The sequence below is a fragment of the Crinia signifera genome, chromosome 6, assembly GCF_055691185.1.
Source record: "Crinia signifera chromosome 6, ASM5569118v1, whole genome shotgun sequence".
Lineage (NCBI taxonomy): Eukaryota > Metazoa > Chordata > Amphibia > Anura > Myobatrachidae > Crinia > Crinia signifera.
This window is the reverse complement of record NC_139222.1, coordinates 8,172,243-8,199,892: the sequence shown is the minus strand read 5'-3', so window position 1 is coordinate 8,199,892 and position 27,650 is coordinate 8,172,243. Positions and strand designations below refer to the sequence as shown.

The 27,650-nt window shown below is 50.2% G+C and overlaps 1 protein-coding gene across 4 annotated transcripts; it reads left to right on the top strand.

Moving 5' to 3' along the window:
- Positions 1-1,185: 1,185 nt before the first annotated feature.
- On the top strand, positions 1,186-24,784 carry LOC146009921 (uncharacterized). Of its 4 annotated transcripts, none has more exons than XM_083150550.1 (7): positions 1,186-1,311; positions 8,163-8,293; positions 16,263-16,451; positions 17,411-17,534; positions 21,601-21,689; positions 21,865-21,973; positions 23,319-24,784. In XM_083150550.1, exons 1-7 carry the CDS (start codon positions 1,296-1,298, stop codon positions 24,689-24,691), a joined length of 2,031 nt encoding a protein of 676 aa, XP_083006676.1. In that variant the 5' UTR covers positions 1,186-1,295; the 3' UTR covers positions 24,692-24,784. The 4 variants fall into 4 exon arrangements, with proteins under 4 accessions (XP_083006676.1, XP_083006680.1, XP_083006677.1 ...); XM_083150551.1 differs by lacking the exon at positions 1,186-1,311 and adding an exon at positions 1,360-1,500; XM_083150552.1 differs by lacking the exon at positions 1,186-1,311 and adding an exon at positions 1,576-1,629.
- The last annotated feature ends 2,866 nt before the right edge of the window (positions 24,785-27,650 follow it).

Below are 27,650 nucleotides of genomic sequence, written 5' to 3'. Positions count from 1 at the left end.
CGCCCCTTATCTCACTGACACGCTCTCGCTGACAGGCTCTCTCGCGGACACACCCTTGCTCCCCCTTTTCTCTCTCCCTGACCATCTCACTACCTCTCCCTTTCTCTCTTGATCCCCCTCTTTTGCTCTTCTCTCTTTCCCTCCCCCTCTTTTTTCATGAAGCCATTCACCCCTTTCTCTCTCCCCGACACCCTTTGTCTCTAAACTCTCACTTTTTCTTCTGCACCTCCCCCCATGGGCATTGTAGTGACAATGGGGGTGGCCCCTTCCAAGGTTTTGCTATGGGGCCCACATCATTCTAGTTACGCCCCTGATTATAATGGTTATTAGTAACTATTCTTATTAATAATAATAATAATAATACAAAGGAGAGTTACTAATAGCCATTATCATAATAATCATAAGTTACTAGTGCCATAATAATAATAGCTACCAAAAGCACTTATGATATTAATAATAACTGCTATTATTATGGGTATTATAACATAATATTATAAAGGCTTTTAGTAGCTATTATTAATATTATTTGTATTATTATTAATTATTAGAATGCTATTTAGTTACTATTCCTAATATTAATAATAATAATAATAAAATAAAGTTACTAATAACCATTATAATATTAATTAATAATAGTTAATAGTCGCCATTATAATAATGTTAATAATAAAAATGATAGCTACTAAAAGCCTTTATAATATTATTATAATGGCTATTTAATATTATAAAGGCTTTTAATAGCTATTATTATTAATTATTATAATGGTCATTAGTAGCTATTATTATTATGGCTATTAGTAACCATTATGGTTATTGTTAATATTATTACTATTATCTACTAATAGCCATTATAAAAATAATACTTATTATAATGGCTATTAGTAGATAATAGTAATAATTATAACCACAACAATAATCATAATAGTTACTAACAGCCATAATAACACCATAATAATAATAATCATCATAACAATAATAATAATAATAACTATTGCTAGCAAGGTGGCCAATGATTAAAAAGTTAAAGATGAGAACGAGACAGAGAAATGTCCATATAACATGTGGACTTCATGAAAATGGCCGCCCTGCACCTGGGTGAGGTGTTTAAAACATTATTCCTCTAGTGTTCGGAGGCAGTGACGTTGAGACAAGCGCCGCCAGTCAGCGTCAGGGGGCGTTGTCTGGGCCGCGAGGCTGTAGTACTACCGGTATAGTGGCGCCTGACAATCCGCCAGAGCCTGGAAAGCAAAGGTCTCCCGGAAGTGGCGCAACCCGGAAGCAAAGAGAAGCCATTGATGTTACTGGCAGCAGGTAATAATATTTACATGTAGCTGTTGTGACACACGTACCGGCCCGCTGGCCCCGACAGTAGCCGGGTGTCACCCACATGTGGGCGGGGCTTATTCAGTTCCCATTTTACTTAATTTGCATGTATTTGTCGGTGTGTTGCCAGGGTCACCCCCAGGTCACTGTGCAGGGGATCCCATCTCCTGTATGTAGGTGTGTTACCATGGTGACACTGTATGTGGCCAATATCAGGGGTAGTATTAATATGAGGATTAGGACTAGGTGTAGCTCACACTATAGGGGAGAGAAGGGCCAGACTGTGCCACATTACACACCACACCGGTATAGTACCCGCACTGGGGGCGGGGAGCACTGAGCATTCCCACATCTGCTGTATGTTATAGCCATAGCCTGGGGGTCCCACTCCGAATCCGAGTGTTACAGCTGGGGCTATCCCCTCTGACTTCCCGTCTCCCTATCCCACCCTTTTCTTTCTGTCTCTCTCTCCTCTTCCTCCTCTCTCTCTCCTCTTCCTCCTCTCTCTCTCCCCCTCTTCCTCCCGTTTCTCTTGTTCTCTCTCCTCCTCTTCCTCCCCTCTTCCTCCCATCTTTCTTGTTCTCTCTCTCTCCTCCTCCCCCCACCCTTCTTCCCAGTTCTCTTGTTCTCTATATCTCCCCCTCTTCCTCCCGTCTCTCTTGTTCTCTCTCCCCCTCTTCCTCCCGTTTCTCTTGTTCTCTCTCCCCCTCTTCCTCCCGTCTCTCTTGTTCTCTCTCCTCCTCTTCCTCCCGTCTCTCTTGTTCTCTCTCCCCCTCTTCCTCCCGTCTCTCTTGTTCTCTCTCCTCCTCTTCCTCCCGTCTGTCTTGTTCTCTCTCCTCCTCTTCCTCCCGTCTCTGTTGTTCTCTCTCCCCCTTTTCCTCCCATCTCACTTGTTCTCTCTCCCCCTCTTCCTCCCGTTTCTCTTGTTCTCTCTTCCCCCTCTTCCTCCCGTTTCTCTTGTTCTCTCTTCCCCCCTCTTCCTCCTGTCTCTCTTGTTCTCTCTCCCATCTCTCTACCCCTCTTCCATCTCTCTTGTTCTCTCCCCTTCTTCCTCCCGTCTCTCTTGTTCTCTCTCCTCCTCTTCCACCCGTCTCTCTTGTTCTCTCTCCCCCTCTTCCTCCCATCTCTCTTGTTCTCTCTCCCCCTCTTCCTCCCGTTTCTCTTGTTCTCTCTCCTCCTCTTCCTCCCGTCTGTCTTGTTCTCTCTCCTCCTCTTCCTCCCGTCTCTCTTGTTCTCTCTCCCCCTCTTCCTCCCGTTTCTCTTGTTCTCTCTCCTCCTCTTCCTCCCGTCTGTCTTGTTCTCTCTCCTCCTCTTCCTCCCGTCTCTCTTGTTCTCTCTCCCCCTTTTCCTCCCATCTCACTTGTTCTCTCTCCCCCTCTTCCTCCCGTTTCTCTTGTTCTCTCTTCCCCCTCTTCCTCCCGTTTCTCTTGTTCTCTCTTCCCCCCCTCTTCCTCCTGTCTCTCTTGTTCTCTCTCCCATCTCTCTTGTTCTCTCTACCCCTCTTCCATCTCTCTTGTTCTCTCCCCTTCTTCCTCCCGTCTCTCTTGTTCTCTCTCCTCCTCTTCCACCCGTCTCTCTTGTTCTCTCTCCCCCTCTTCCTCCCGTTTCTCTTGTTCTCTCTCCCCCTCTTCCTCCCATCTCTCTTGTTCTCTCTCCCCCTCGTCTCTCTTGTTTTCTCTCCCCCACTTCCTCCTGTCTCTCTTGTTCTCTATCTCACCCCCTCTTCCTCCTGTCTCTCTTGTTCTCTCTCTCCCCCTCTTCCTCCTGTCTCTCTTGTTCTCTCCCCTTCTTCCTCCCGTCTCTCTTGTTCTCTCTCCTCCTCTTCCACCCGTCTCTCTTGTTCTCTCTCCCCCTCTTCCTCCCGTTTCTCTTGTTCTCTCTCCCCCTCTTCCTCCCATCTCTCTTGTTCTCTCTCCCCCTCGTCTCTCTTGTTTTCTCTCCCCCACTTCCTCCTGTCTCTCTTGTTCTCTATCTCACCCCCTCTTCCTCCTGTCTCTCTTGTTCTCTCTCTCCCCCTCTTCCTCCTGTCTCTCTTGTTCTCTTCCTCCTCTTCCTCCCGTCTCTCTTGTTCTCTCTCCCCCTCTTCCTCCCGTCTCTCTTGTTCTCTCTCCCCCTCTTCCTCCCGTCACTCTTGTTCTCTCTCCCCCTCTTCCTCCCGTCTCTCTTGTTCTCTCTCCCCCTCTTCCTCCCGTCTCTCTTGTTCTCTCTCCCCCTCTTCCTTCCGTTTCTCTTGTTCTCTCTCCTCCTCTTCCTCCCGTCTGTCTTGTTCTCTCTCCTCCTCTTCCTCCCGTCTGTCTTGTTCTCTCTCCTCCTCTTCCTCCCGTCTGTCTTGTTCTCTCTCCTCCTCTTCCTCCCGTCTCTCTTGTTCTCTCTCCCCCTCGTCTCTCTTGTTCTCTCTCCCCCACTTCCTCCCGTCTCTCTTGTTCTCTATCTCACCCCCTCTTCCTCCAGTTTCTCTTGTTCTCTCTCTCCCCCTCTTCCTCCCGTCTCTCTTGTTCTCTCTCCTCCTCTTCCTCCCGTCTCTGTTGTTCTCTCTCCCCCTCTTCCTCCCGTTTCTCTTGTTCTCTCTCCTCCTCTTCCTCCCGTCTGTCTTGTTCTCTCCCCTCCTCTTCCTCCCGTCTCTCTTGTTCTCTCTCCCATCTCTCTTGTTCTCTCTACCCCTCTTCCATCTCTCTTGTTCTCTCCCCTTCTTCCTTCCGTCTCTCTTGTTCTCTCTCATCCTCTTCCTCCCGTCTCTCTTGTTCTCTCTCCTCCTCGTCCTCCCATTTCTCTTGTTCTCTCTCCTCCTCTTCCTCCCGTCTCTCTTGTTCTCTCTCCTCCTCTTCCTCCCGTCTCTCTTGTTCTCTCTCTCCCCCTCTTCCTCCCGTCTCTCTTGTTCTCTCTCTCCCCCTCTTCCTCCCGTCTCTCTTGTTCTCTCTCTCCCCCTCTTCCTCCCGTCTCTCTTGTTCTCTCTCCCCCTCTTCCTCCCCTCTCTCTTGTTCTCTCTCCCCCTCTTCCTCCCGTCTCTCTTGTTCTCTCTCCTCCTCTTCCTCCAGTCTCTCTTGTTCTCTCTCCTCCTCTTCCTCCCGTCTCTGTTGTTCTCTCTCCCCCTCTTCCTCCCGTTTCTCTTGTTCTCTCTCCTCCTCTTCCTCCCGTCTGTCTTGTTCTCTCCCCTCCTCTTCCTCCCGTCTCTCTTGTTCTCTCTCCCATCTCTCTTGTTCTCTCTACCCCTCTTCCATCTCTCTTGTTCTCTCCCCTTCTTCCTTCCGTCTCTCTTGTTCTCTCTCATCCTCTTCCTCCCGTCTCTCTTGTTCTCTCTCCTCCTCGTCCTCCCATTTCTCTTGTTCTCTCTCCCCCTCTTCCATCTCTCTTGTTCTCTCTCCCCCTCTTCCTCCCGTCACTCTTGTTCTCTCTCCCCCTCTTCCTCCCGTCTCTCTTGTTCTCTCTCCCCCTCTTCCTCCCGTCTCTGTTGTTCTCTCTCCCCCTCTTCCTTCCGTTTCTCTTGTTCTCTCTCCTCCTCTTCCTCCCGTCTGTCTTGTTCTCTCTCCTCCTCTTCCTCCCGTCTCTCTTGTTCTCTCTCCCCCTCGTCTCTCTTGTTCTCTCTCCCCCACTTCCTCCCGTCTCTCTTGTTCTCTATCTCACCCCCTCTTCCTCCAGTTTCTCTTGTTCTCTCTCTCCCCCTCTTCCTCCCGTCTCTCTTGTTCTCTCTCCTCCTCTTCCTCCCGTCTCTCTTGTTCTCTCTCTCCCCCTCTTCCTCCCATCTCTCTTGTTCTCTCTCTCCCCCTCTTCCTCCCGTCTCTCTTGTTCTCTCTCTCCCCCTCTTCCTCCCGTCTCTCTTGTTCTCTCTCCCCCTCTTCCTCCCCTCTCTCTTGTTCTCTCTCCCCCTCTTCCTCCCGTCTCTCTTGTTCTCTCTCCTCCTCTTCCTCCAGTCTCTCTTGTTCTCTCTCCTCCTCTTCCTCCCGTCTCTGTTGTTCTCTCTCCCCCTCTTCCTCCCGTTTCTCTTGTTCTCTCTCCTCCTCTTCCTCCCGTCTGTCTTGTTCTCTCCCCTCCTCTTCCTCCCGTCTCTCTTGTTCTCTCTCCCATCTCTCTTGTTCTCTCTACCCCTCTTCCATCTCTCTTGTTCTCTCCCCTTCTTCCTTCCGTCTCTCTTGTTCTCTCTCATCCTCTTCCTCCCGTCTCTCTTGTTCTCTCTCCTCCTCGTCCTCCCATTTCTCTTGTTCTCTCTCCCCCTCTTCCATCTCTCTTGTTCTCTCTCTCCCCCTCTTTCTCCCATTTCTCTTGTTCTCTCTCCCCCTCTTCCTCCCGTCTCTCTTGTTCTCTCTCCCCCTCGTCTCTCTTGTTCTCTCTTCCCCACTTCCTCCTGTCTCTCTTGTTCTCTATCTCACCCCCTCTTCCTCCCATTTCTCTTCTTCTCTCTCCCCCTCTTCCTCCCATTTCTCTTCTTCTCTCTCCCCCTCTTCCTCCCGTCTCTCTTGTTCTCTCTCCCCCTCTTCCTCTCTTCTCTCTTGTTCTCTCTCCCCCTCTTCCTCTCGTCTCTCTTGTTCTCTCTCCTCCCCTTCCTCCCGTCTCTCTTGTTCTCTCTCCTCCCCTTCCTCCCGTCTCTCTTGTTCTCTCTCCTCCTCTTCCATCTCTCTTGTTCTCTCTCTCCCCCCTCTTCCATCTCTCTTGTTCTCTCTCTCCCCCCTCTTCCTCCTGTTACTCTTGTTCTCTCTCCCCCTCTTCCTCCTGTTACTCTTGTTCTCTCTCTCCCCCCTCTTCCTCCTGTTACTCTTGTTCTCTCTCTCTCCCGTCTTCCTCCCGTCACTCTTGTTCTCTCTCCCCCGTCTTCCTCCCGTCACTCTTGTTCTCTTCTCCCCCTCTTCCTCCAGTCTCTCTTGTTCTCTCTCCCCCTCTTCCTCCAGTCTCTCTTGTTCTCTCTCTCCCGCTTCCTCCCGTCTCTCTTGTTCTCTCTCCCCCTCGTCTCTCTTGTTCTCTCTTCCCCACTTCCTCCCGTCTCTCTTGTTCTCTATCTCACCCCCTCTTCCTCCCATTTCTCTTCTTCTCTCTCCCCCTCTTCCTCCCGTCTCTCTTGTTCTCTCTCCTCCTCTTCCTCCCGTCTCTTTTGTTCTCTCTCCCCCTCTTCCTCCAGTCTCTCTTGTTGTCTCTCCCCATCTTCCTCCAGTCTCTCTTGTTCTCTCTCTCCCCCTCTTCCTCCTGTCTCTCTTGTTCTCTCTCCCCCTCTTCCTCTCTTCTCTCTTGTTCTCTCTCCCCCTCTTCCTCTCGTCTCTCTTGTTCTCTCTCCCCCTCTTCCTCCCGTCTCTCTTGTTCTCTCTCCCCCTCTTCCTCCCGTCTCTCTTGTTCTCTCTCCTCCCCTTCCTCCCGTCTCTCTTGTTCTCTCTCCTCCCCTTCCTCCCGTCTCTCTTGTTCTCTCTCCTCCTCTTCCATCTCTCTTGTTCTCTCTCTCCCCCCTCTTCCATCTCTCTTGTTCTCTCTCTCCCCCCTCTTCCTCCTGTTACTCTTGTTCTCTCTCCCCCCTCTTCCTCCTGTTACTCTTGTTCTCTCTCTCCCCCCTCTTCCTCCTGTTACTCTTGTTCTCTCTCTCCCGCTTCCTCCCGTCTCTCTTGTTCTCTCTCCTCCTCTTCCTCCCGTCTCTCTTGTTCTCTCTCTCCTCCTCTTCCTCCCGTCTCTCTTGTTCTCTCTCCCAGTTCTCTTGTTCTCTCTCCCCCTCTTCCTCCAGTCTCTCTTGTTCTCTCTCCCCCCCCCCATCTTCCTCCAGTCTCTCTTGTTCTCTCTCTCCCGCTTCCTCCCGTCTCTCTTGTTCTCTCTCCTCCTCTTCCTCCCGTCTCTCTTGTTCTCTCTCCTCCTCTTCCTCCCGTCTCTCTTGTTCTCTCTCCCAGTTCTCTTGTTCTCTCTCCCCCTCTTCCTCCAGTCTCTCTTGTTCTCTCTCTCTCCCCCCATCTTCCTCCTGTCTCTCTTGTTCCTAACGATATACCATGATCAGCCCATTATTGTGGTTACAGCATTTTATGTTCTATAGTAAATAAGATGTTTTTAGCTGTCCACTGTTTTCATGTTTTTTTTTTTCATTTTGGACCGCGCTGTATCCTTCTAATGGTCCTTTTTGTATTTTTATTAAAGGATGATCCAATAGTGCTAATATACAACTATAAGAGGGCTGAATGGAGTAATAAAGAGATCATGGTTCATTATTAACCAAACTTACAGGTGTCACTCACTCATATATTTATTTATTACACCACTCAGCACTCTTATATTTGTATATTTTAAAATCCCTTTTCCAAAAGACCTGCTCATATCACGCTAGAGCGGAACATACACATAGGCCCTTATTCTGGTTCACTTGCAAAGGCAAATTCCTTCTCAAGTGGACAAAACCATGTGCACTGCAGGTGGGGCAGATGTAACGTGCAGAGATATTTAGAACTGGGGAAGTTATTTCTGTGCAGGGTAAATACTGGCTGCTTTATTTATTTATATTATTTTGAAGTAAAACCCCACCCAAATCTAACACTCTCTGCACGTTACATCTGCCCCCCCCCCCCCCCCCTGCAGTGCAGCATGGTTTTGTCCATTTAAGAAGGAATTTGGCTTTGTGAACCAGAATAAGGGCCATATTCCAGTAGTAATAATGATTGTTTACTCCTGGAAAAAAGACTAATTCATTTTACGGTAGAAGTCTAATACTGTTACTGCACTTTACCTGTTTGAGATCATTGTCGCAGGATAATGATGCAAATGACATCGATACAAATCAATTCTAACGTTTTACACAACACATCTCGGGTTATAAAAATCTGATCTTAAATACATTAATACATAAGTAACATTGCATATATATATTTAATATTTCTAATACACAGGTCACCTGTCCCTTATCAGTCCCACCGAGACAGTACGTGTGCAACACTTTATGATGGACAAGAACAGGAGTCACATGACAGAGAGGATATTACATCTCACCCTGGAGATCATCTACCTGCTGACTGGGGAGGTGAGGTCACAGTGACATCACTCTTATCTCTATTACTGACACAGGGACCTGACTGGGGAGGTGAGGTCACAGTGACATCACTCTTATCTCTATTACTGACACAGGGACCTGACCGGTGAGGTGAGGGGGTCTGGGAGCGTCACAGTGACATCACTCTTATCTCTATTACTGACACAGGGACCTGACCGGTGAGGTGAGGGGGTCTGGGAGCGTCACAGTGACATCACTCTTATCTCTATTACTAACACAGGGACCTGACCGGGGAGGTGAGGGGGTCTGGGAGCGTCACAGTGACATCACTCTTATTTCTATTACTGACACAGGGACCTGACTGGGGAGGTGAGGGGGTCTGGGAGCGTCACAGTGACATCACTCTTATCTCTATTACTGACACAGGGACCTGACCGGGGAGGTGAGGGGGTCTGGGAGCGTCACAGTGACATCACTCTTATCTCTATTACTGACACAGGGACCTGACCGGGGAGGTGAGGGGGTCTGGGAGCGTCACAGTGACATCACTCTTATCTCTATTACTGACACCGGGACCTGACCGGGGAGGTGAGGGGGTCTGGGAGCGTCACAGTGACGTCACTCTTATCTCTATTACTGACACAGGGACCTGACCGGGAAGGTGAGGGGGTCTGGGAGCGTCACAGTGACATCACTCTTATCTCTATTACTGACACAGGGACCTGACCGGGGAGGTGAGGGGTTCTGGGAGCGTCACAGTGACATAACTCTTATCTCTATTACTGACACAGGGACCTGACCGGGGAGGTGAGGGGGTCTGGGAGCGTCACAGTGACATCACTCTTATCTCTATTACTGCCACAGGCACCTGACTGGGGAGGTGAGGGGGTCTGGGAGCGTCACAGTGACGTCACTCTTATCTCTATTACTGACACAGGGACCTGACCGGGGAGGTGAGGGGATCTGGGAGCGTCACAGTGACATCACTCTTATCTCTATTATTGACACAGGGACCTGACCGGGGAGGTTAGGGGGTCTGGGAGCGTCACAGTGACGTCACTCTTATCTCTATTACTGACACAGGGACCTGACCGGGGAGGTGAGGAGGTCTGGGAGCGTCACAGTGACATCACTCTTATCTCTATTACTATCACAGGGACCTGACCGGGGAGGTGAGGGGGTCTGGGAGCGTCAGTGACATCACTCTTATCTCTATTACTGACACAGGGACCTGACTGGGGAGGTGAGGGGGTCTGGGAGCGTCACAGTGACATCACTCTTATCTCTATTACTGACACAGGGACCTGACCGGGGAGGTGAGAGGGTCTGGGAGAGTCACAGTGACATTACTCTTATCTCTATTACTGACACAGGGACATGACCGGGGAGGTGAGGGAGCCTGGGAGCGTCACAGTGACATCGCTCTTATCTCTATTACTGACACAGGGAGCTGACTGGGGAGGTGAGGGGGTCTGGGAGCGTCACAGTGACATCACTCTTATCTCTATTACTGACACCGGGACCTGACCGGGGAGGTGAGGGGGTCTGGGAGCGTCACAGTGACGTCACTCTTATCTCTATTACTGACACAGGGACCTGACCGGGGAGGTGAGGGGGTCTGGGAGCGTCCTAGTGACGTCACTCTTATCTCTATTACCGACACAGGGACCTGACCGGGGAGGTGAGGAGGTCTGGGAGCGTCACAGTGACGTCACTCTTATCTCTATTACTATCACAGGGACCTGACCGGGGAGGTGAGGGGGTCTGGGAGCGTCAGTGACATCACTCTTATCTCTATTACTGACACAGGGACCTGACCGGGGAGGTGAGGGGGTCTGGGAGCGTCACAGTGACATCACTCTTATCTCTATCACTGACACAGGGACCTGTCCGGGGAGGTGAGGGGGTCTGGGAGCGTCACAGTGACGTCACTCTTATCTCTATTACTGACACAGGGACCTGACCGGGGAGGTGAGGGGGTCTGGGAGCGTCACAGTGACATCACTTTTATCTCTATCACTGACACAGGGACCTGACCGGGGAGGTGAGGGGGTCTGGGAGCGTCACAGTGACGTCACTCTTAACTCTATTACTGACACAGGGACATGACCGGGGAGGTGAGGGGGTCTGGGAGCATCACAGTGACGTCACTGTTATCTCTATTACTGACACAGGGACCTGACCGGGGAGGTGAGGGGGTCTGGGAGCGTCACAGTGACGTCACTCTTATCTCTATCACTGACACAGGGACCTGACCGGGGAGGTGAGGGGGTCTGGGAGCGTCACATTGACGTCACTCTTATCTTTATTACTGACACAGGGACCTGACCGGGGAGGTGAGGGGGTCTGGGAGCGTCACAGTGACATCACAGTTATCTCTATCACTGACACAGGGACCTGACCGGGGAGGTGAGGGGGTCTGGGAGCGTCAGTGACATCACTCTTATCTCTATCACTGACACAGGGACCTGACCGGGGAGGTGAGGGGGTCTGGGAGCGTCACAGTGACATCACTCTTATCTCTGTTACTGACACATGGACCTGACTGGGGAGGTGAGGGGGTCTGGGAGCGTCACAGTGACGTCACTCTTATCTCTATTACTAATACAGGGACCTGACTGGGGAGGTGAGGGGGTCTGGGAGCGTCACAGTGACATCACTCTTATCTCTATTACTGACACAGGGACCTGACTGGGGAGGTGAGGGGGTCTGGGAGCGTCACAGTGACGTCACTCTTATCTCTATTACTGACACAGGGACCTGACCGGGGAGGTGAGGGGGTCTGGGAGCGTCACAGTGACATCAATCTTATCTCTATCACTGGCACAGGGACCTGACCGGGGAGGTGAGGGGGTCTGGGAGCGTCACATTGACGTCACTCTTATCTTTATTACTGACACAGGGACCTGACCGGGGAGGTGAGGGGGTCTGGGAGCGTCACAGTGACATCACAGTTATCTCTATCACTGACACAGGGACCTGACCGGGGAGGTGAGGGGGTCTGGGAGCGTCAGTGACATCACTTTTATCTCTATCACTGACACAGGGACCTGACCGGGGAGGTGAGGGGGTCTGGGAGCGTCACAGTGACATCACTCTTATCTCTGTTACTGACACATGGACCTGACCGGGGAGGTGAGGGGGTCTGGGAGCGTCACAGTGACATCACTCTTATCTCTGTTACTGACACATGGACCTGACCGGGGAGGTGAGGGGGTCTGGGAGCGTCACAGTGACATCACTCTTATCTCTATCACTGACACAGGGACCTGACCGGGGAGGTGAGGGGGTCTGGGAGCGTCACATTGACGTCACTCTTATCTTTATCACTGACAGGGACCTGACCGGGGAGGTGAGGGGGTCTGGGAGCGTCACAGTGACATCACTCTTATCTCTATCACTGACACAGGGACCTGACCGGGGAGGTGAGGGGGTCTGGGAGCGTCACAGTGACATCACTCTTATCTCTGTTACTGACACATGGACCTGACCGGGGTGGTGAGGGGGTCTGGGAGCGTCACAGTGACATCACTATTATCTCTATTACTAACACAGGGACCTGACTGGGGAGGTGAGGGGGTCTGGGAGCGTCACAGTGACGTCACTCTTATCTCTATTACTGACACAGGGACCTGACCGGGGAGGTGAGGGGGTCTGGGAGCGTCACAGTGACATCACTCTTATCTCTATTACTGACACAGGGACCTGACCGGGGAGGTGAGGGGGTCTGGGAGCGTCACAGTGACATCACTCTTATCTCTATTACTGACACAGGGACCTGACTGGGGAGGTGAGGGGGTCTGGGAGCGTCACAGTGACGTCACTCTTATCTCTATTACTGACACAGGGACCTGACCGGGGAGGTGAGGGGTTCTGGGAGCGTCACAGTGACATCACTCTTATCTCTATTACTGACACAGGGACCTGACCGGGGAGGTAAGGGGGTCTGGGAGCGTCACAGTGAAGTCACTCTTATCTCTATTACTGACACAGGGAGCTGACCGGGGAGGTGAGGGGGTCTGGGAGCGTCACAGTGATGTCACTCTTATCTCTATTACTGACACAGGGACCTGACCGGGGAGGTGAGGGGGTCTGGGAGCGTCACAGTGACGTCACTCTTATCTCTATTACTGCCACAGGCACCTGACTGGGGAGGTGAGGGGGTCTGGGAGCGTCACAGTGACGTCACTCTTATCTCTATTACTGACACAGGGACCTGACCGGGGAGGTGAGGGGATCTGGGAGCGTCACAGTGACGTCACTCTTATCTCTATTATTGACACAGGGACCTGACCGGGGAGGTGAGGGGGTCTGGGAGCGTCACAGTGACGTCACTCTTATCTCTATTACTGACACAGGGACCTGACCGGGGAGGTGAGGAGGTCTGGGAGCGTCACAGTGACATCACTCTTATCTCTATTACTATCACAGGGACCTGACCGGGGAGGTGAGGGGGTCTGGGAGCGTCAGTGACATCACTCTTATCTCTATTACTGACACAGGGACCTGACTGGGGAGGTGAGGGGGTCTGGGAGCGTCACAGTGACATCACTCTTATCTCTATTACTGACACAGGGACCTGACCGGGGAGGTGAGGGGGTCTGGGAGTGTCACAGTGACATCACTTTTATCTCTATCACTGACACAGGGACCTGACCGGGGAGGTGAGGGGGTCTGGGAGCGTCACAGTGACGTCACTCTTAACTCTATTACTGACACAGGGACATGACCGGGGAGGTGAGGGGGTCTGGGAGCATCACAGTGACGTCACTGTTATCTCTATTACTGACACAGGGACCTGACCGGGGAGGTGAGGGGGTCTGGGAGCGTCACAGTGACGTCACTCTTATTTCTATCACTGACACAGGGACCTGACCGGGGAGGTGAGGGGGTCTGGGAGCGTCACATTGACGTCACTCTTATCCTTATTACTGACACAGGGACCTGACCGGGGAGGTGAGGGGGTCTGGGAGCGTCACAGTGACATCACAGTTATCTCTATCACTGACACAGGGACCTGACCGGGGAGGTGAGGGGGTCTGGGAGCGTCAGTGACATCACTCTTATCTCTATCACTGACACAAGGACCTGACCGGGGAGGTGAGGGGGTCTGGGAGCGTCACAGTGACATCACTCTTATCTCTGTTACTGACACATGGACCTGACTGGGGAGGTGAGGGGGTCTGGGAGCGTCACAGTGACGTCACTCTTATCTCTATTACTAATACAGGGACCTGACTGGGGAGGTGAGGGGGTCTGGGAGCGTCACAGTGACATCACTCTTATCTCTATTACTGACACAGGGACCTGACTGGGGAGGTGAGGGGGTCTGGGAGCGTCACAGTGACGTCACTCTTATCTCTATTACTGACACAGGGACCTGACCGGGGAGGTGAGGGGGTCTGGGAGCGTCACAGTGACATCAATCTTATCTCTATCACTGGCACAGGGACCTGACCGGGGAGGTGAGGGGGTCTGGGAGCGTCACATTGACGTCACTCTTATCTTTATTACTGACACAGGGACCTGACCGGGGAGGTGAGAGGGTCTGGGAGCGTCACAGTGACATCACAGTTATCTCTATCACTGACACAGGGACCTGACCGGGGAGGTGAGGGGGTCTGGGAGCGTCAGTGACATCACTCTTATCTCTATCACTGACACAGGGACCTGACCGGGGAGGTGAGGGGGTCTGGGAACGTCACAGTGACATCACTCTTATCTCTGTTACTGACACATGGACCTGACCGGGGAGGTGAGGGGGTCTGGGAGCGTCACAGTGACATCACTCTTATCTCTGTTACTGACACATGGACCTGACCGGGGAGGTGAGGGGGTCTGGGAGCGTCACAGTGGCATCACTCTTATCTCTATTACTGACACAGGGACCTGACCGGGGAGGTGAGGGGGTCTGGGAGCGTCACAGTGACATCACTCTTATCTCTATTACTGACACAGGGACCTGACCGGGGAGGTGAGGGGGTCTGGGAGCGTCACAGGGACATCACTCTTATCTTTATTACTGACACAGGGACCTGACCGGGGAGGTGAGGGGGTCTGGGAGCGTCACAGTGACGTCACTCTTATCTCTATAACTGACACAGGGACCTGACCTGGGAGGTGAGGGGGTCTGGGAGCGTCACAGTGACATCACTCTTATCTCTATTAGTAACACAGGGACCTGACCGGGGAGGTGAGGGGGTCTGGGAGCGTCACAGTGACATCACTCTTATCTCTATTACTGACACAGGAACCTGACCGGGGAGGTGAGGGGTCTGGGAGCGTCATAGTTATACAGTTAAATCAGTATATAGTGATCTCTCCAGGATCACGACAGGGCGGAGGGGGAAAGTGGACCCACTGACGTCATTAATGTAGGCAGGCCCGATTCGCCACCGACACTAATTTGGGGGAGTCCGCCTGCTGATGTCTCTGTTGGGGGTGTGCCCGACACCTACGGAGGTGCCAGACTTAACCCCAAGCTCTCTGGGCAACATGAATAGATGCCGTGCGCACCCACAGACCTGGCTGTTTTAGAGAGGTGTTGGTAGACGGGATGGGCTCTGTTTGCCCATTAAAAATCTGGGAGGGTGTAGCCAAAATAGCCTAGAGTGAACAATAGTGTTCGGGTGGAAGCGGCACATGACAGCAGGTAGTTTTGATCGAACGTTTTCGATGTATTCAAAACCTCTTCATTAGGATAAGTGCACATGTGACAAACAACCACATCACGTGGGATTACCTGCCGCCAAAGCCCGAACAGACGCGTCCACCGATGACGCAATCCACAAGCATCGGTAGCCATGGTAACCCGGTATAATGATCCTACCAGCACGGAGCCAGAAGATGAGATGCATGGCAACAGAAAACAAAACAGACCTGCAGACTCATTCAGTCAATTAAGACATCTAAAGCACCCGTCCTCAAATGAAGGAAGGTACCTTGGTGGGTGGCCTATACGTTTCATGCCAGTGATATCTGTCTCCATAACCCAGTCGCGTATATTCTTACCGCGACTGTAACACGGCAGGATACGAGCGTCATGTAGTTTTAGATCCAGATCCGTCCCAACTATGGGCCAGATCTCACTGGTGATTTTCTGTATGTTACCACTATGCGAATTAAAGTGGTTTACCCAAGGTATATGTTTATCACATAGTGCTCTGGAACGTGCAGTGAGTGTCTCCTCACGTGAACGGGTGAGTGCCTTGAGTTTGGCAGGTTCCAGTAAGGTGCTATCGTAACCTCTCTCATTCTGTCAATATGTGAGACAGCCTGTTCCCATTGGGAACAAACTCGGACAGCCCGTAGAAATTGGGAATACGGGAGTGAACCCCTTAAGTTTCTTGGGATGGAAGCTCCTGGCATGGAGTGTGGTGTTGCGGTCAGTCATTTTGCGATACAATTCTGTGTGTAACTGGTTATTGGTGATGCTAACAAGAACATCAAGGTAATTGACTGAAACGGTACTGATATTATAAGTAAACTGAACAGGGTGTCCCGTAGCATTATGCTTTTTGACGAATTCCGCAAAGACCATCTGTTCACCTGTCCATATGACAAACAAATCGTCAATATAACGATTATATAGTAGTGTGTTATCCAAGAACAGTGGGTCATTGAGCAAGATGTCATTCTCAACCATGGATATATTCCAGATGGTATGTCTTTGTGCAGCAAGGATATATCCAGTTTATATACCGTTATACCTAATGAGGAGGGTAAAGAAGCTGCTGTCCGGCGGTTGATTACCAATAACCATCATTATACCGGACCTGACATTGGGCTGATTCTTGATCCGCTCGATATGGTTCTCACTTGTAACTATTTCATTTTTGACGGTAGGTACTACCTACAGGCATCTGGCTGTGCGATGGGATCAAATGTGGCCCCATCGTACGCCTACATGTACATGGTTGAGAATGACATCTTGCTCAATATATGTGATATATTGAGTATATATTGCTAATATATGTAATCACTATATTTTCATCCACAGGATTACACCGTAGTGAAGAAGACATCTAAGCGTGAGACATCCAGAAGCCATTCCCAGATGTCAGGAGGACTGAGCAAGACCCAGAGCCCCATCCCCGTGCCTCCACCTCGCTCACTGATACATGAGAGGCACAATGACCAGAAGATCCTGGATCTCACCAACAAGATCATTCAGCTGCTGACAGGAGAGGTGACTGCTGGGAATGGGAAGTTATACAGTAACACCGGGGGAGGTGACCGGAGAGGTGACTGCTGGGAATGGGACGTTATACAGTAACACCGGGGATTTGAACGGAGAGGTGACTGCTGGGAATGGGGTAATATACAGTAACATCGGGGGATGTGACCGGAGAGGTGACTGCTGGGAATGGGACATTATACAGTAACCCCGGGGATGTGATCGGAGAGGTGACTGCTGGGAATGGGACGTTATACAGTAACACCGGGGGATGTGACCGGAGAGGTGACTGCTGGGAATGGGACATTATACGGTAACACCGGGGGGATGTGACAGGAGAGGTGACTGCTGGGAATGGGACGTTATACAGTAACACCAGGGGATGTGACCGGAGAGGTGACTACTGGGAATGGGACATTATACGGTAACACCGGGGGATGTGACCGGAGAGGTGACTGCTGGGAATGGGACGGTATACAGTAACACCGGGGGATGTGACAGGAGAGGTGACTGCTGGGAATGGGACGTTATACAGTAACACCAGGGGATGTGACCGGAGAGGTGACTACTGGGAATGGGACGTTATACGGTAACACCGGGGGGATGTGACAGGAGAGGTGACTGCTGGGAATGGGACGTTATACAGTAACACCGGGGGATGTGACCGGAGAGGTGACTGCTGGGAATGGGACATTATACAGTAACACCGGGGGATGTGACAGGAGAGGTGACTGCTGGGAATGGGACGTTATACAGTAACACCAGGGGATGTGACCGGAGAGGTGACTGCTGGGAATGGGACGTTATACAGTAACACCAGGGTATATGACCGGAGAGGTGACTACTGGGAATGGGAAATTATACAGTAACACCGGGGGAAGTGACAGGAGAGGTGACTGCTGGGAATGGGACATTATACGGTAACACCGGGGGATGTGTCTTGGTGATGACTGTATCATTGTGTGTGTCAGGTTCCTATAAGGTGTGAGGATGTCACTGTCTATCTCTCCATGGAGGAGTGGGAGTATATAGAGGAACACAGGGGTCTGTACAAGGACGTGATGATGGAGAATCAACGGCCCCTCACATCACTGGGTAAGAGGAGACTGTCATGTAGTGTAATGGAGAGAGCAGCTATGGGGCCACCTAGATACACAGCATCTGATAATCACATATATACAATGTCCTCCATCACTGTGTGTCTCCTACAGATGGGCCCAGTAACAGGAATAACCCAGAGAGATGTCCCCGTCCTCTGTATTCCCAGGATAATCACATATATACAATGTCCTCAGTCACTGTGTGTCTCCTACAGATGGGCCAGTAACAGGAATACCCCAGAGAGATGTCCCCGTCCTCTGTATTCCCAGGATAATCACATATATACAATGTCCTCAGTCACTGTGTGTCTCCTACAGATGGGCCCAGTAACAGGGATACCCCAGAGAGATGTCCCCGTCCTCTGTATTCCCAGGATAATCACATATATACCATGTCCTCAGTCACTGCGTGTCTCCAACAGATGGGGCCAGTAACAGAGATACCCCAGAGAGATGTCCCTGTCCTTTGTATTCCCAGGATAATCACATATATACCATGTCCTCAGTCACTGCGTGTCTCCTACAGATGGGGCCAGTAACAGGAATACCCCAGAGAGATGTCCCCATCCTCTGTATTCCCAGGATAATCACATATATACAATGTCCTCAGTCACTGTGTGTCTCCTACAGATGGGCCCAGTAACAGAGATACCCCAGACAGATGTCCCCGTCCTCTGTTTTCCCAAGATAATCACATATATACCATGTACTCAGTCACTGCGTGTCTCCTACAGATGGGCCCAGTAACAGGAATACCCCAGAGAGATGTCCCCATCCTCTGTATTCCCAGGATAATCTCATATATACAATGTCCTCAGTCACTGTGTGTCTCCTACAGATGGGCCCAGTAACAGGAATACCCCAGAGAGATGTCCCTGTCCTCTGTATTCCCAGGATAATCACATATATACAATGTACTCAGTCACTGCGTGTCTCCTACAGATGGGCCCAGTAACAGGAATACCCCAGAGAGATGTCCCCGTCCTCTGTGTTCCCAGGATAATCACATATATACCATGTCCTCAGTCACTGTGTGTCTCCTACAGATGGGGCCAGTAACAGAGATACCCAAGAGAGATGTCCCTGTCCTCTGTATTCCCAGGATAATCACATATATACCATGTCCTCAGTCACTGTGTGTCTCCTACAGATGGGGCCAGTAACAGAGATACCCCAGAGAGATGTCCCTGTCCTCTGTATTCCCAGGATAATCTCATATATACAATGTCCTCAGTCACTGCGTGTCTCCTACAGATGGGCCCAGTAACAGGAATACCCCAGAGAGATGTCCCTGTCCTCTGTATTCCCAGGATAATCACATATATACAATGTCCTCAGTCACTGCGTGTCTCCTACAGATGGGCCCAGTAACAGGAATACCCCAGAGAGATGTCCCCGTCCTCTGTATTCCCAGGATGATCACATATATACAATGTCCTCAGTCACTGTGTGTCTCCTACAGATGGGCCCAGTAACAGGAATACCCCAGAGAGATGTCCCCGTCCTCTGTATTCCCAGGATAATCACATATATACAATGTACTCAGTCACTGCGTGTCTCCTACAGATGGGCCCAGTAACAGGAATACCCCAGAGAGATGTCCCCGTCCTCTGTATTCCCAGGATAATCACATATATACCATGTCCTCAGTCACTGTGTGTCTCCTACAGATGGGGCCAGTAACAGAGATACCCAAGAGAGATGTCCCTGTCCTCTGTATTCCCAGGATAATCACATATATACCATGTACTCAGTCACTGTGTGTCTCCTACAGATGGGCCCAGTAACAGGAATACCCCAGAGAGATGTCCCCGTCCTCTGTATTCCCAGGATAATCACATATATACAATGTCCTCAGTCACTGTGTGTCTCCTACAGATGGGCCCAGTAACAGAAATACCCCAGAGAGCTGTCCCCGTCCTCTGTATTCCCAGGATAATCACATATATACCATGTCCTCAGTCACTGTGTGTCTTCTACAGATGAGCCCAGTAACAGGAATACCCCAGAGAGATGTCCCTGTCCTCTGTATTCCCAGGATAATCACATATATACAATGTCCTCAGTCACTGCGTGTCTCCTACAGATGGACCCAGTAACAGGAATACCCCAGAGAGATGTCCCCGTCCTCTGTATTCCCAGGATAATCACATATATACAATGTCCTCAGTCACTGTGTGTCTCCTACAGATGGGCCCAGTAAAAGGAATACCCCAGAGAGATGTCCCCGTCCTCTGTATTCCCAGGATAATCACATATATACAATGTCCTCAGTCACTGTGTGTCTCCTACAGATGGGCCCAGTAACAGGAATACCCCAGAGAGATGTCCCTGTCCTCTGTATTCCCAGGATAATCACATATATACAATGTCCTCAGTCACTGCGTGTCTCCTACAGATGGGCCCAGTAACAGGAATACCCCAGAGAGATGTCCCCGTCCTCTGTATTCCCAGGATAATCACATATATACCATGTCCTCAGTCACTGTGTGTCTCCTACAGATGGGGCCAGTAACAGGAATACCCCAGAGAGATGTCCCCGTCCTCTGTATTCCCAGGATAATCACATATATACAATGTCCTCAGTCACTGTGTGTCTCCTACAGATGGGCCCAGTAACAGGAATACCCCAGAGAGATGTCCCCGTCCTCTGTATTCCCAGGATAATTACATATATACAATGTACTCAGTCACTGCGTGTCTCCTACAGATGGGCCCAGTAACAGGAATACCCCAGAGAGATGTCCCTGTCCTCTGTATTCCCAGGATAATCACATATATACAATGTCCTCAGTCACTGTGTGTCTCCTGCAGATGGGCCCAGTAACAGGAATACCCCAGAGAGATGTCCCCGTCCTCTGTATTCCCAGGATAATCACATATATACCATGTCCTCAGTCACTGCGTATCTCCTACAGATGGGCCCAGTGACAGGAATACCCCAGAGAGATGTCCCCGTCCTCTGTATTCCCAGGATAATCACATATATACAATGTCCTCAGTCACTGTGTGTCTCCTACAGATGGGCCCAGTAACAGAGATACCCCAGAGAGATGTCCCCGTCCTCTGTATTCCCAGGATAATCACATATATACTATGTCCTCAGTCACTGTGTGTCTCCTACAGATGGGCCCAGTAACAGGAATACCCCAGAGAGATGTCCCCGTCCTCTGTATTCCCAGGATAATCACTTATATACAATGTCCTCAGTCACTGTGTGTCTCCTACAGATGGGCTCAGTAACAGGAATACCCCAGAGAGATGTCCCCGTCCTCTGTATTCCCAGGATAATCACATATATACAATGTCCTCAGTCACTGCGTGTCTCCTACAGATGGGCCCAGTAACAGGAATACCCCAGAGAGATGTCCCTGTCCTCTGTATTCCCAGGATAATCACATATATACAATGTCCTCAGTCACTGCGTGTCTCCTACAGATGGGGCCAGTAATAGAGATACCCCAGAGAGATGTCCCCGTCCTCTGTATTCCCAGGATAATCACATATATACCATGTCCTCAGTCACTGTGTGTCTCCTACAGATGGGCCCAGTAACAGGAATACCCCAGAGAGATGTCCCCGTCCTCTGTATTCCCAGGATAATCACATATATACCATGTCCTCAGTCACTGTGTGTCTCCTACAGATGGGCCAGTAACAGAGATACCCCAGAGATATGTCCCCGTCCTCTGTATTCCCAGGATAATCACATATATACAATGTACTCAGTCACTGTGTGTCTCCTACAGATGGGCCCAGTAACAGGAATACCCCAGAGAGATGTCCCCGTCCTCTGTATTCCCAGGATAATCACATATATACAATGTCCTCAGTCACTGTGTGTCTCCTACAGATGGGGCCAGTAATAGAGATACCCCAGAGAGATGTCCCCGTCCTCTGTATTCCCAGGATAATCACATATATACCATGTCCTCAGTCACTGCGTGTCTCCTACAGATGGGGCCAGTAACAGGAATACCCCAGAGAGATGTCCCCGTCCTCTGTATTCCCAGGATAATTACATATATACAATGTCCTCAGTCACTGCGTGTCTCCTACAGATGGGCCCAGTAACAGGAATACCCCAGAGAGATGTCCCCGTCCTCCGGATTGGACAGAAGAGAATCACAGTACAATACCGGATTATAAGGTAGATTTCCTGCAAATAGCTTTCACTGGATGAACCAATGAGCACGTGTGTGTTTATGTATGTATGTATGTATGTATGTATGCATGTGTGTGTTTTTTATCCTCTGATATACTTCTTCTTAATGTCAGCTAATGAAATTAGTCTTCATCAGAGTGTTGTTTTGTGGGTTATTTAGGGTGAAGATCTGACTGATATAAAGGTAGAAGTTATAGAGGAAGAGGAGACGTATGTGATGGGTGATCAGCAGTGTAAGGAGGAGGAAGTCCCTACAGGTATCAGCACAGGTGAGTAATAATCACTATCCTTGTTCTATCACTACGTCATATGGCTCTGTCCCCGATTGGATCCCCTTACCAGGAGCCGCCATCACCACCTGCCTTGCTGAAGCCACCTCTGGGGATAGGATCATAGCACTGGATCCTCTGCTTCTAGTCCTTCTGTTACCTTCTTTAGTCCTGGGAAAATCTTGCCAGAAGTTCCAACCTAAGAAACCGCTTCTCAGCCATGGCGGCCTCCTCCAGTGCATCAGCCATTTTCCAAGGACTCCGCTTGTTAATCCTCTTCATTATCCTCTACACTCTGCAGGAGCTTTGATATAGGGTGTTTATTCAAAGGCAAATGTTCTTCTGGACTGGTCTTTCCAAGGGAGCCTTCAAGACTGAGGCCCGGGTGGTGTTTTGCTATTGAGTGTTCTACCACTTCTGTGGATGCCACCTTGCCTGGAGAAGCTGAGGTTTTGAAGACCATAGAGATGCTCCTTATTTTGTGGTTGTTCCAGAGGAACAGAGCCATGTATGGCCTTCCCTCCCTCGATCTACTGAGCCTCTTCGGGCTCAAGGTTCGCATGTTCTATCCATATTCTGGTTCAAGGTCTCCGCTACCCCAGAGAAGCTTCTGGATCTGTAGGCGAGGGTTTCCAGTACAGATCCTAAGTGAGATACCAGGAATCCACCACTATAGGGAAGGATCTAACTCAGAGGCTCATCTTAGCTGTGGATGATCTTGTGGATGACTCTAACCAGGATCTTTCTTCTCTGGTGAAGGATGACCCCACAGACGCTAGGTCCAGGTCTTCTTTAAGTCCATCATGCAAGTATTACATATCTTGGACTTCTATGTACCCGAAACTCACTGCGCCTTAGATCAACATGGTTCTTTTGTTGTTTGGTATCAAATTTCTACATTATTCAACAGATTTAGTCTCTGGCCGATATTCTGCAGACTCCGGTTCTCTTCGGTCTTTGTTCACGCCTCCAAGATCTATGTTCAGTGTACTACAGGTTTACAGAGGACAGCTGACTTTTGTGTCATCCAAAGCTCACAAGCATGGTAGGGTGGCCTGCTCCTCCTCGACTTACAGCTCAAGTTGGTGGGCGTCTCTTGAGCTGTAGGTCATAAGACCTCCACCAGCTGTGTTAGGCCGCCACCTGGTCTTTTGGGCCACCTTTGCATCCATGTTAGTGAGCTTTGATAGCAAAGTGCTTTGCCCATCCCCAGTGTCCCCTAGTTTTTCCGAACTACCAATGCTTCTGTTGTTTTATTTTTATTTAAATTGAAAAATTTGATTTTTTTTCCATTTCTTGGTATCTTCTGTGCTAAAATGTTTAATAATTTTTATTTTTGTTACAGGAAAGAAGTACAATAACAAAGTATGGGAAATATATGCTAAAGATATCATGAAGGATATAGCAGGAGAAAATCCCATTACTCCACATATACACCCGACACTTCTCCATGCAAATACATCAGGTGATTCCCCTTACCATGAGGAATGTTCTCCCACTAACTCGGATATTACTGCGCATTGCGCACTTCGTACAGATGGTAACATACCTCTACTTTCCCCGTCTGTGAAATGTTCAGAAACTGATCTCGCCAACCAACAGAGCACTAAGGCAAGCAAGAGAACGATTCCCTGTTCTGAGTGTGGGAAGTGTTTCTCGCATGCGTCACATTTTCACCGTCACCGGAGAAGCCACACGGGTGAGAAGCCATTTCCATGTGTTGAGTGCGGGAAATGTTTTACGCAGAAAGTCCATCTTCAACAGCACCAGCGAGTTCACACCGGCAAAAGGCCGTTTCCATGCTCCGAGTGCGGGAAATGCTTTCTCCAGAAAATAGATCTGGTTACCCATCAGAGGATCCACACCGGGGAGAAACCGTTTCCGTGTCCCGACTGCGGACGGAGGTTCAGGCAAAAATCTGATTTTATTAAGCACCGGATGACGCACTTTGGCGACATGCCATTCCCGTGTTCCGAGTGTGGGAAGTGCTTTGTGCAAAAGGGAGCTCTCATTAGCCATCAGCGAATCCACACGGGGGAGAAGCCATTTCTCTGTTCCGAATGCGGGAAATGTTTTACCCAGGAGTCGGCTTTTGTCCGTCACCTTAAGATTCACACAGACAAGAGGCCATTCCTGTGCGCCGAGTGCGGGAAATGTTTTAGAGAAAAATCTGATTTTGTTAAACATCAAATGATTCACACGGGGGAGAAGCCATTTCCGTGTTCCGAGTGTGGGAAATCCTTCGTACAGAAGAGAAATCTAATCAACCACCAGAGAACTCACACCGGGGAGAAGCCGTTTCCCTGCCCTGAGTGCTGGAGATGTTTTACACAGGAGTCTGATTTTGTCAGACACCTGGAAAATCACACGGTCGAGAAGCCCTTTCTGTGTTCTGAGTGTGGGGAGAGCTTTTCACAAAAGAGGGATCTCGTTGGCCATCAGAGGACCCACGTGGGCCTGATCCCATTTCCGTGCCCTGAGTGTGGGAGATGTTTTACGCAGGAATCTGATTGCCTTAGGCACCAAAAGACTCACACAAGTCAGAAGCTGTTTCTGTGTTGCGATTGCGGGAAACGCTTTGCCCACGTGTCACATTATATGCGGCACCAGAGAAGTCACACGGGCGAGAAGCCATTTCCTTGCACCAAGTGTGGGAAATGTTTTACACAGAAAATACATCTTCAAAAACATCAGAAAGTTCACACAGGCTCAGAGTAATTTCCAAGTTTGGTTGTAGTAATGTCTTCTGGAGAGAAGCTGTTAGAAAAGTATTTCAATCTCATGGACATCATTAAAAATAATGTATTAGTTTTCTGATTCTTACACTGCATTGATTTATCTTTCCTGTCCATTATCGTTATAATAATGACATTTTATTTTATACTAGTAAGCCTGCTCGAAGCAAAAGCTTCGAAAGCTAGTTTGCTACCTTCTGTGTTTGTGCATTTGTGAGAAAGAGATGTAGTTTCACTCTGCCAGCAGATGGCAGTGTTTCGGAGTCTCACGGACACTAGTCATACATACATATCTCCTATATATTTGGCTACATCTGTCACTCAAAGTGGGTGTCTGTGTCTATAACACTCTGTTCCTGGACTTTACTCTTAATGTGTGATTGCCTTCATCTGTGCTGAACACCTTTCTGAGAAATTAACCTGTTTAAAACAGGTGATGGCAATCATACATTAAGGGGAAGTCTAGAAACAGAGCATTGTGTCCCTCCTGGAGAGGGTCATGTTGGGAGGTATGTGACAGAGAACCAGCCCAGTGAGCCCACAGACAGTGCCAGACACCCACTGCCTTCCCATGTAGCCCAGCACTGCTACTCCACAGCCACCAGGTGAGCGCCCCCCTCCCGCGATTTGCGGCAAAACCTCCCCCCCCGCGCGCCCCCCCCTCCCGCGATTCGCGGCAAAAACACCCGTTCCCCCGCGACCCCCCCTACCGCGATTCGCAGCAAAAACACCCCCGCGACCCCCCCTCCCGCGATTCGCTGCAAAAAGAACCCCCCCACGACCCCTCCCGCAATTCGCGGCATAACCACCACCCCGCGACCCCCCCTCCCGCGAATCGCGGAAAAAACACACCCCCCCCGCGACCTCCCTCCCGCGATTCGTGGCAAAAAGAACCCCCCCGCGACCCCCCCTTGCACGATTGGCGGCACCCCCCCTGCGACCCCCCTCCCGCGATTCGCGGCACCCCCCCCCCCGCAATTCGCAGCAGCCCCAGGATTAAATGGCACATGCAAAACACTGACACGGCTATGGTCGACAATGAAAAAGGTTGACATGAGTTTTTGAAGATTTATTTTTAATTTTTTTATTTTTTCATATTCATTGTCATGTGTCGACACGGACACCAATGAAGTGGCACACTTATGTCAACATTTACATGTGTTGACCTTTCTGTGTTGATTTTTTCTTGTGGCGATTCGCGTCACACCCCCCCGCAACCCCCCCTCCCGCGATTCGCGGCACCCCCCGTGACCCCCCACCTCCCGCAATTCGCGGCAACCCCCCACCGGAACCCCTGTGAACCCCGCCCTCCAGCGATTCGCGGCACCCACCCCCGCGACCCCCCCTCCCGCAATTCGCGGCACCCCCCGTGATTCGCGGCAGCTCCAGAATTAAATTGCACATGGAAAACACTGACATGGCTATGGTCGACAATGAAAAAGGTTGACATGAGTTTTTGAAGTTTTTTTTTTCATTTTTTGAATATTTTCATATTCATTCTCATGTGTCGACATGGACACCAATGAAGTGCCACACTTATGTCAACATTTACATGTGTTGACCTTTCTGTGTTGATTTTTTCTTGTGGCGATTCGCGTCACATCCCCCCCCACCCCCCCCCGCAACCCCCACTCCCGCGATTCACGGCACACACACTCCCCCCCGCGATTCTCGGCACCCCACCCCGCGACCCCCCCTCCCGCGATTCGCGGAATACTAAGTTGCAATACAGGCATCTTTCATACAATTCTAACCATATTTCTCATATACAAACGTTCACAAATTAAGGGGGCGCAGCCCCTTACGACGGTGTGAAGAGCGCCCGTAGGGCGCGATGAATCACCTAGTAATATATATATATATATATATATATATATATAGATATATATAGATATATAGATAGATAGATGATTATAGTTTGTCATTCTGGGGGTTAACTTTTGCTTTGATGTCAGATGTGAAAATAATTAGGGAAGATCTGCACCATGTCCAAGGGCACACAACAGATCTGCGTCATGTCCAAGGGCAGATCTGCGTCATGTCCAAGGGCACACGGCAAATCTGCGCCATGTCCAAGGGCACACGTCAGATCCGAACCATGTCCAAGGGCACACGTCAGATCCGCGCCATGTCCAAGGGCACACGGCAGTTCCGCGCCATGTCCAAGGGCACACGGCAGTTCCGCGCCATGTCCAAGGGCACACGGCAGTTCCGCGCCATGTCACAGGGCACACGGCAGTTCCGCGCCATGTCAAAGGGCACACGGCAGATCCGCACCATGTCCAAGAGCACAATACATATCCAGGGACACCAAGACACCTGTAAGAAAATTCCCCAACCTCTCCCAGTTGACCAGCAGTTCCGTGATTGTAAGACGAAGCAAGGTCTTATATACAGACATTGGTCTGAGCTCTGATTGGTCGCCTTGCCAGTAATTACAGGTAAACGGTTCTTGTAACTAACTTGGCATCTGAGTAGATTGCAGTGTCAACCAATCACTACTCAGGGCGGAGTCTATATGAGATCTAAGATATTTTTTATTGGGGCGTTGGTTCGAAGTGTTGATTAGTGATTAGGTCGACACCTTTTTTTAAACAATACTTGATCTTCATGGTCCAAGTGGGCATAGTGTTCGATCATAATAGTGTGTGAAGCACCAGCACATACGGTACACATGACTCTTAATTTCTTTTAATGGCAAAGGGCTCAGCACATGCCTTCTGGTATCTTGGCGGAATGTCGACATTGTGATTGTCAACTTCAAACCACACCCATGCCAGCTCCCTACTGACCACAAGGCGTTTACATTGGCAGCAGCACCCCACAAGAAGAAGAATCCTGTTCATGGGTAACTTAAGAGAGTTTTGAGTTAGTTGAAGCGTGGCGTTGTCGGACATCGCCCGTTCCCCTGCCCCGGCTGGCTTTGCTGTCGGACATCGCCC

Excerpts from the sequence above, each read along its gene's own strand:
- LOC146009921 (XM_083150550.1), top strand. Across the intron at positions 8,294-16,262 it reads TCTACCTGCTGACTGGGGAG|GATTACACCGTAGTGAAGAA; the intron begins GTGAGGTCACAG and ends TTTCATCCACAG. Across the intron at positions 21,974-23,318 it reads CCCTACAGGTATCAGCACAG|GAAAGAAGTACAATAACAAA; the intron begins GTGAGTAATAAT and ends TTTTTGTTACAG.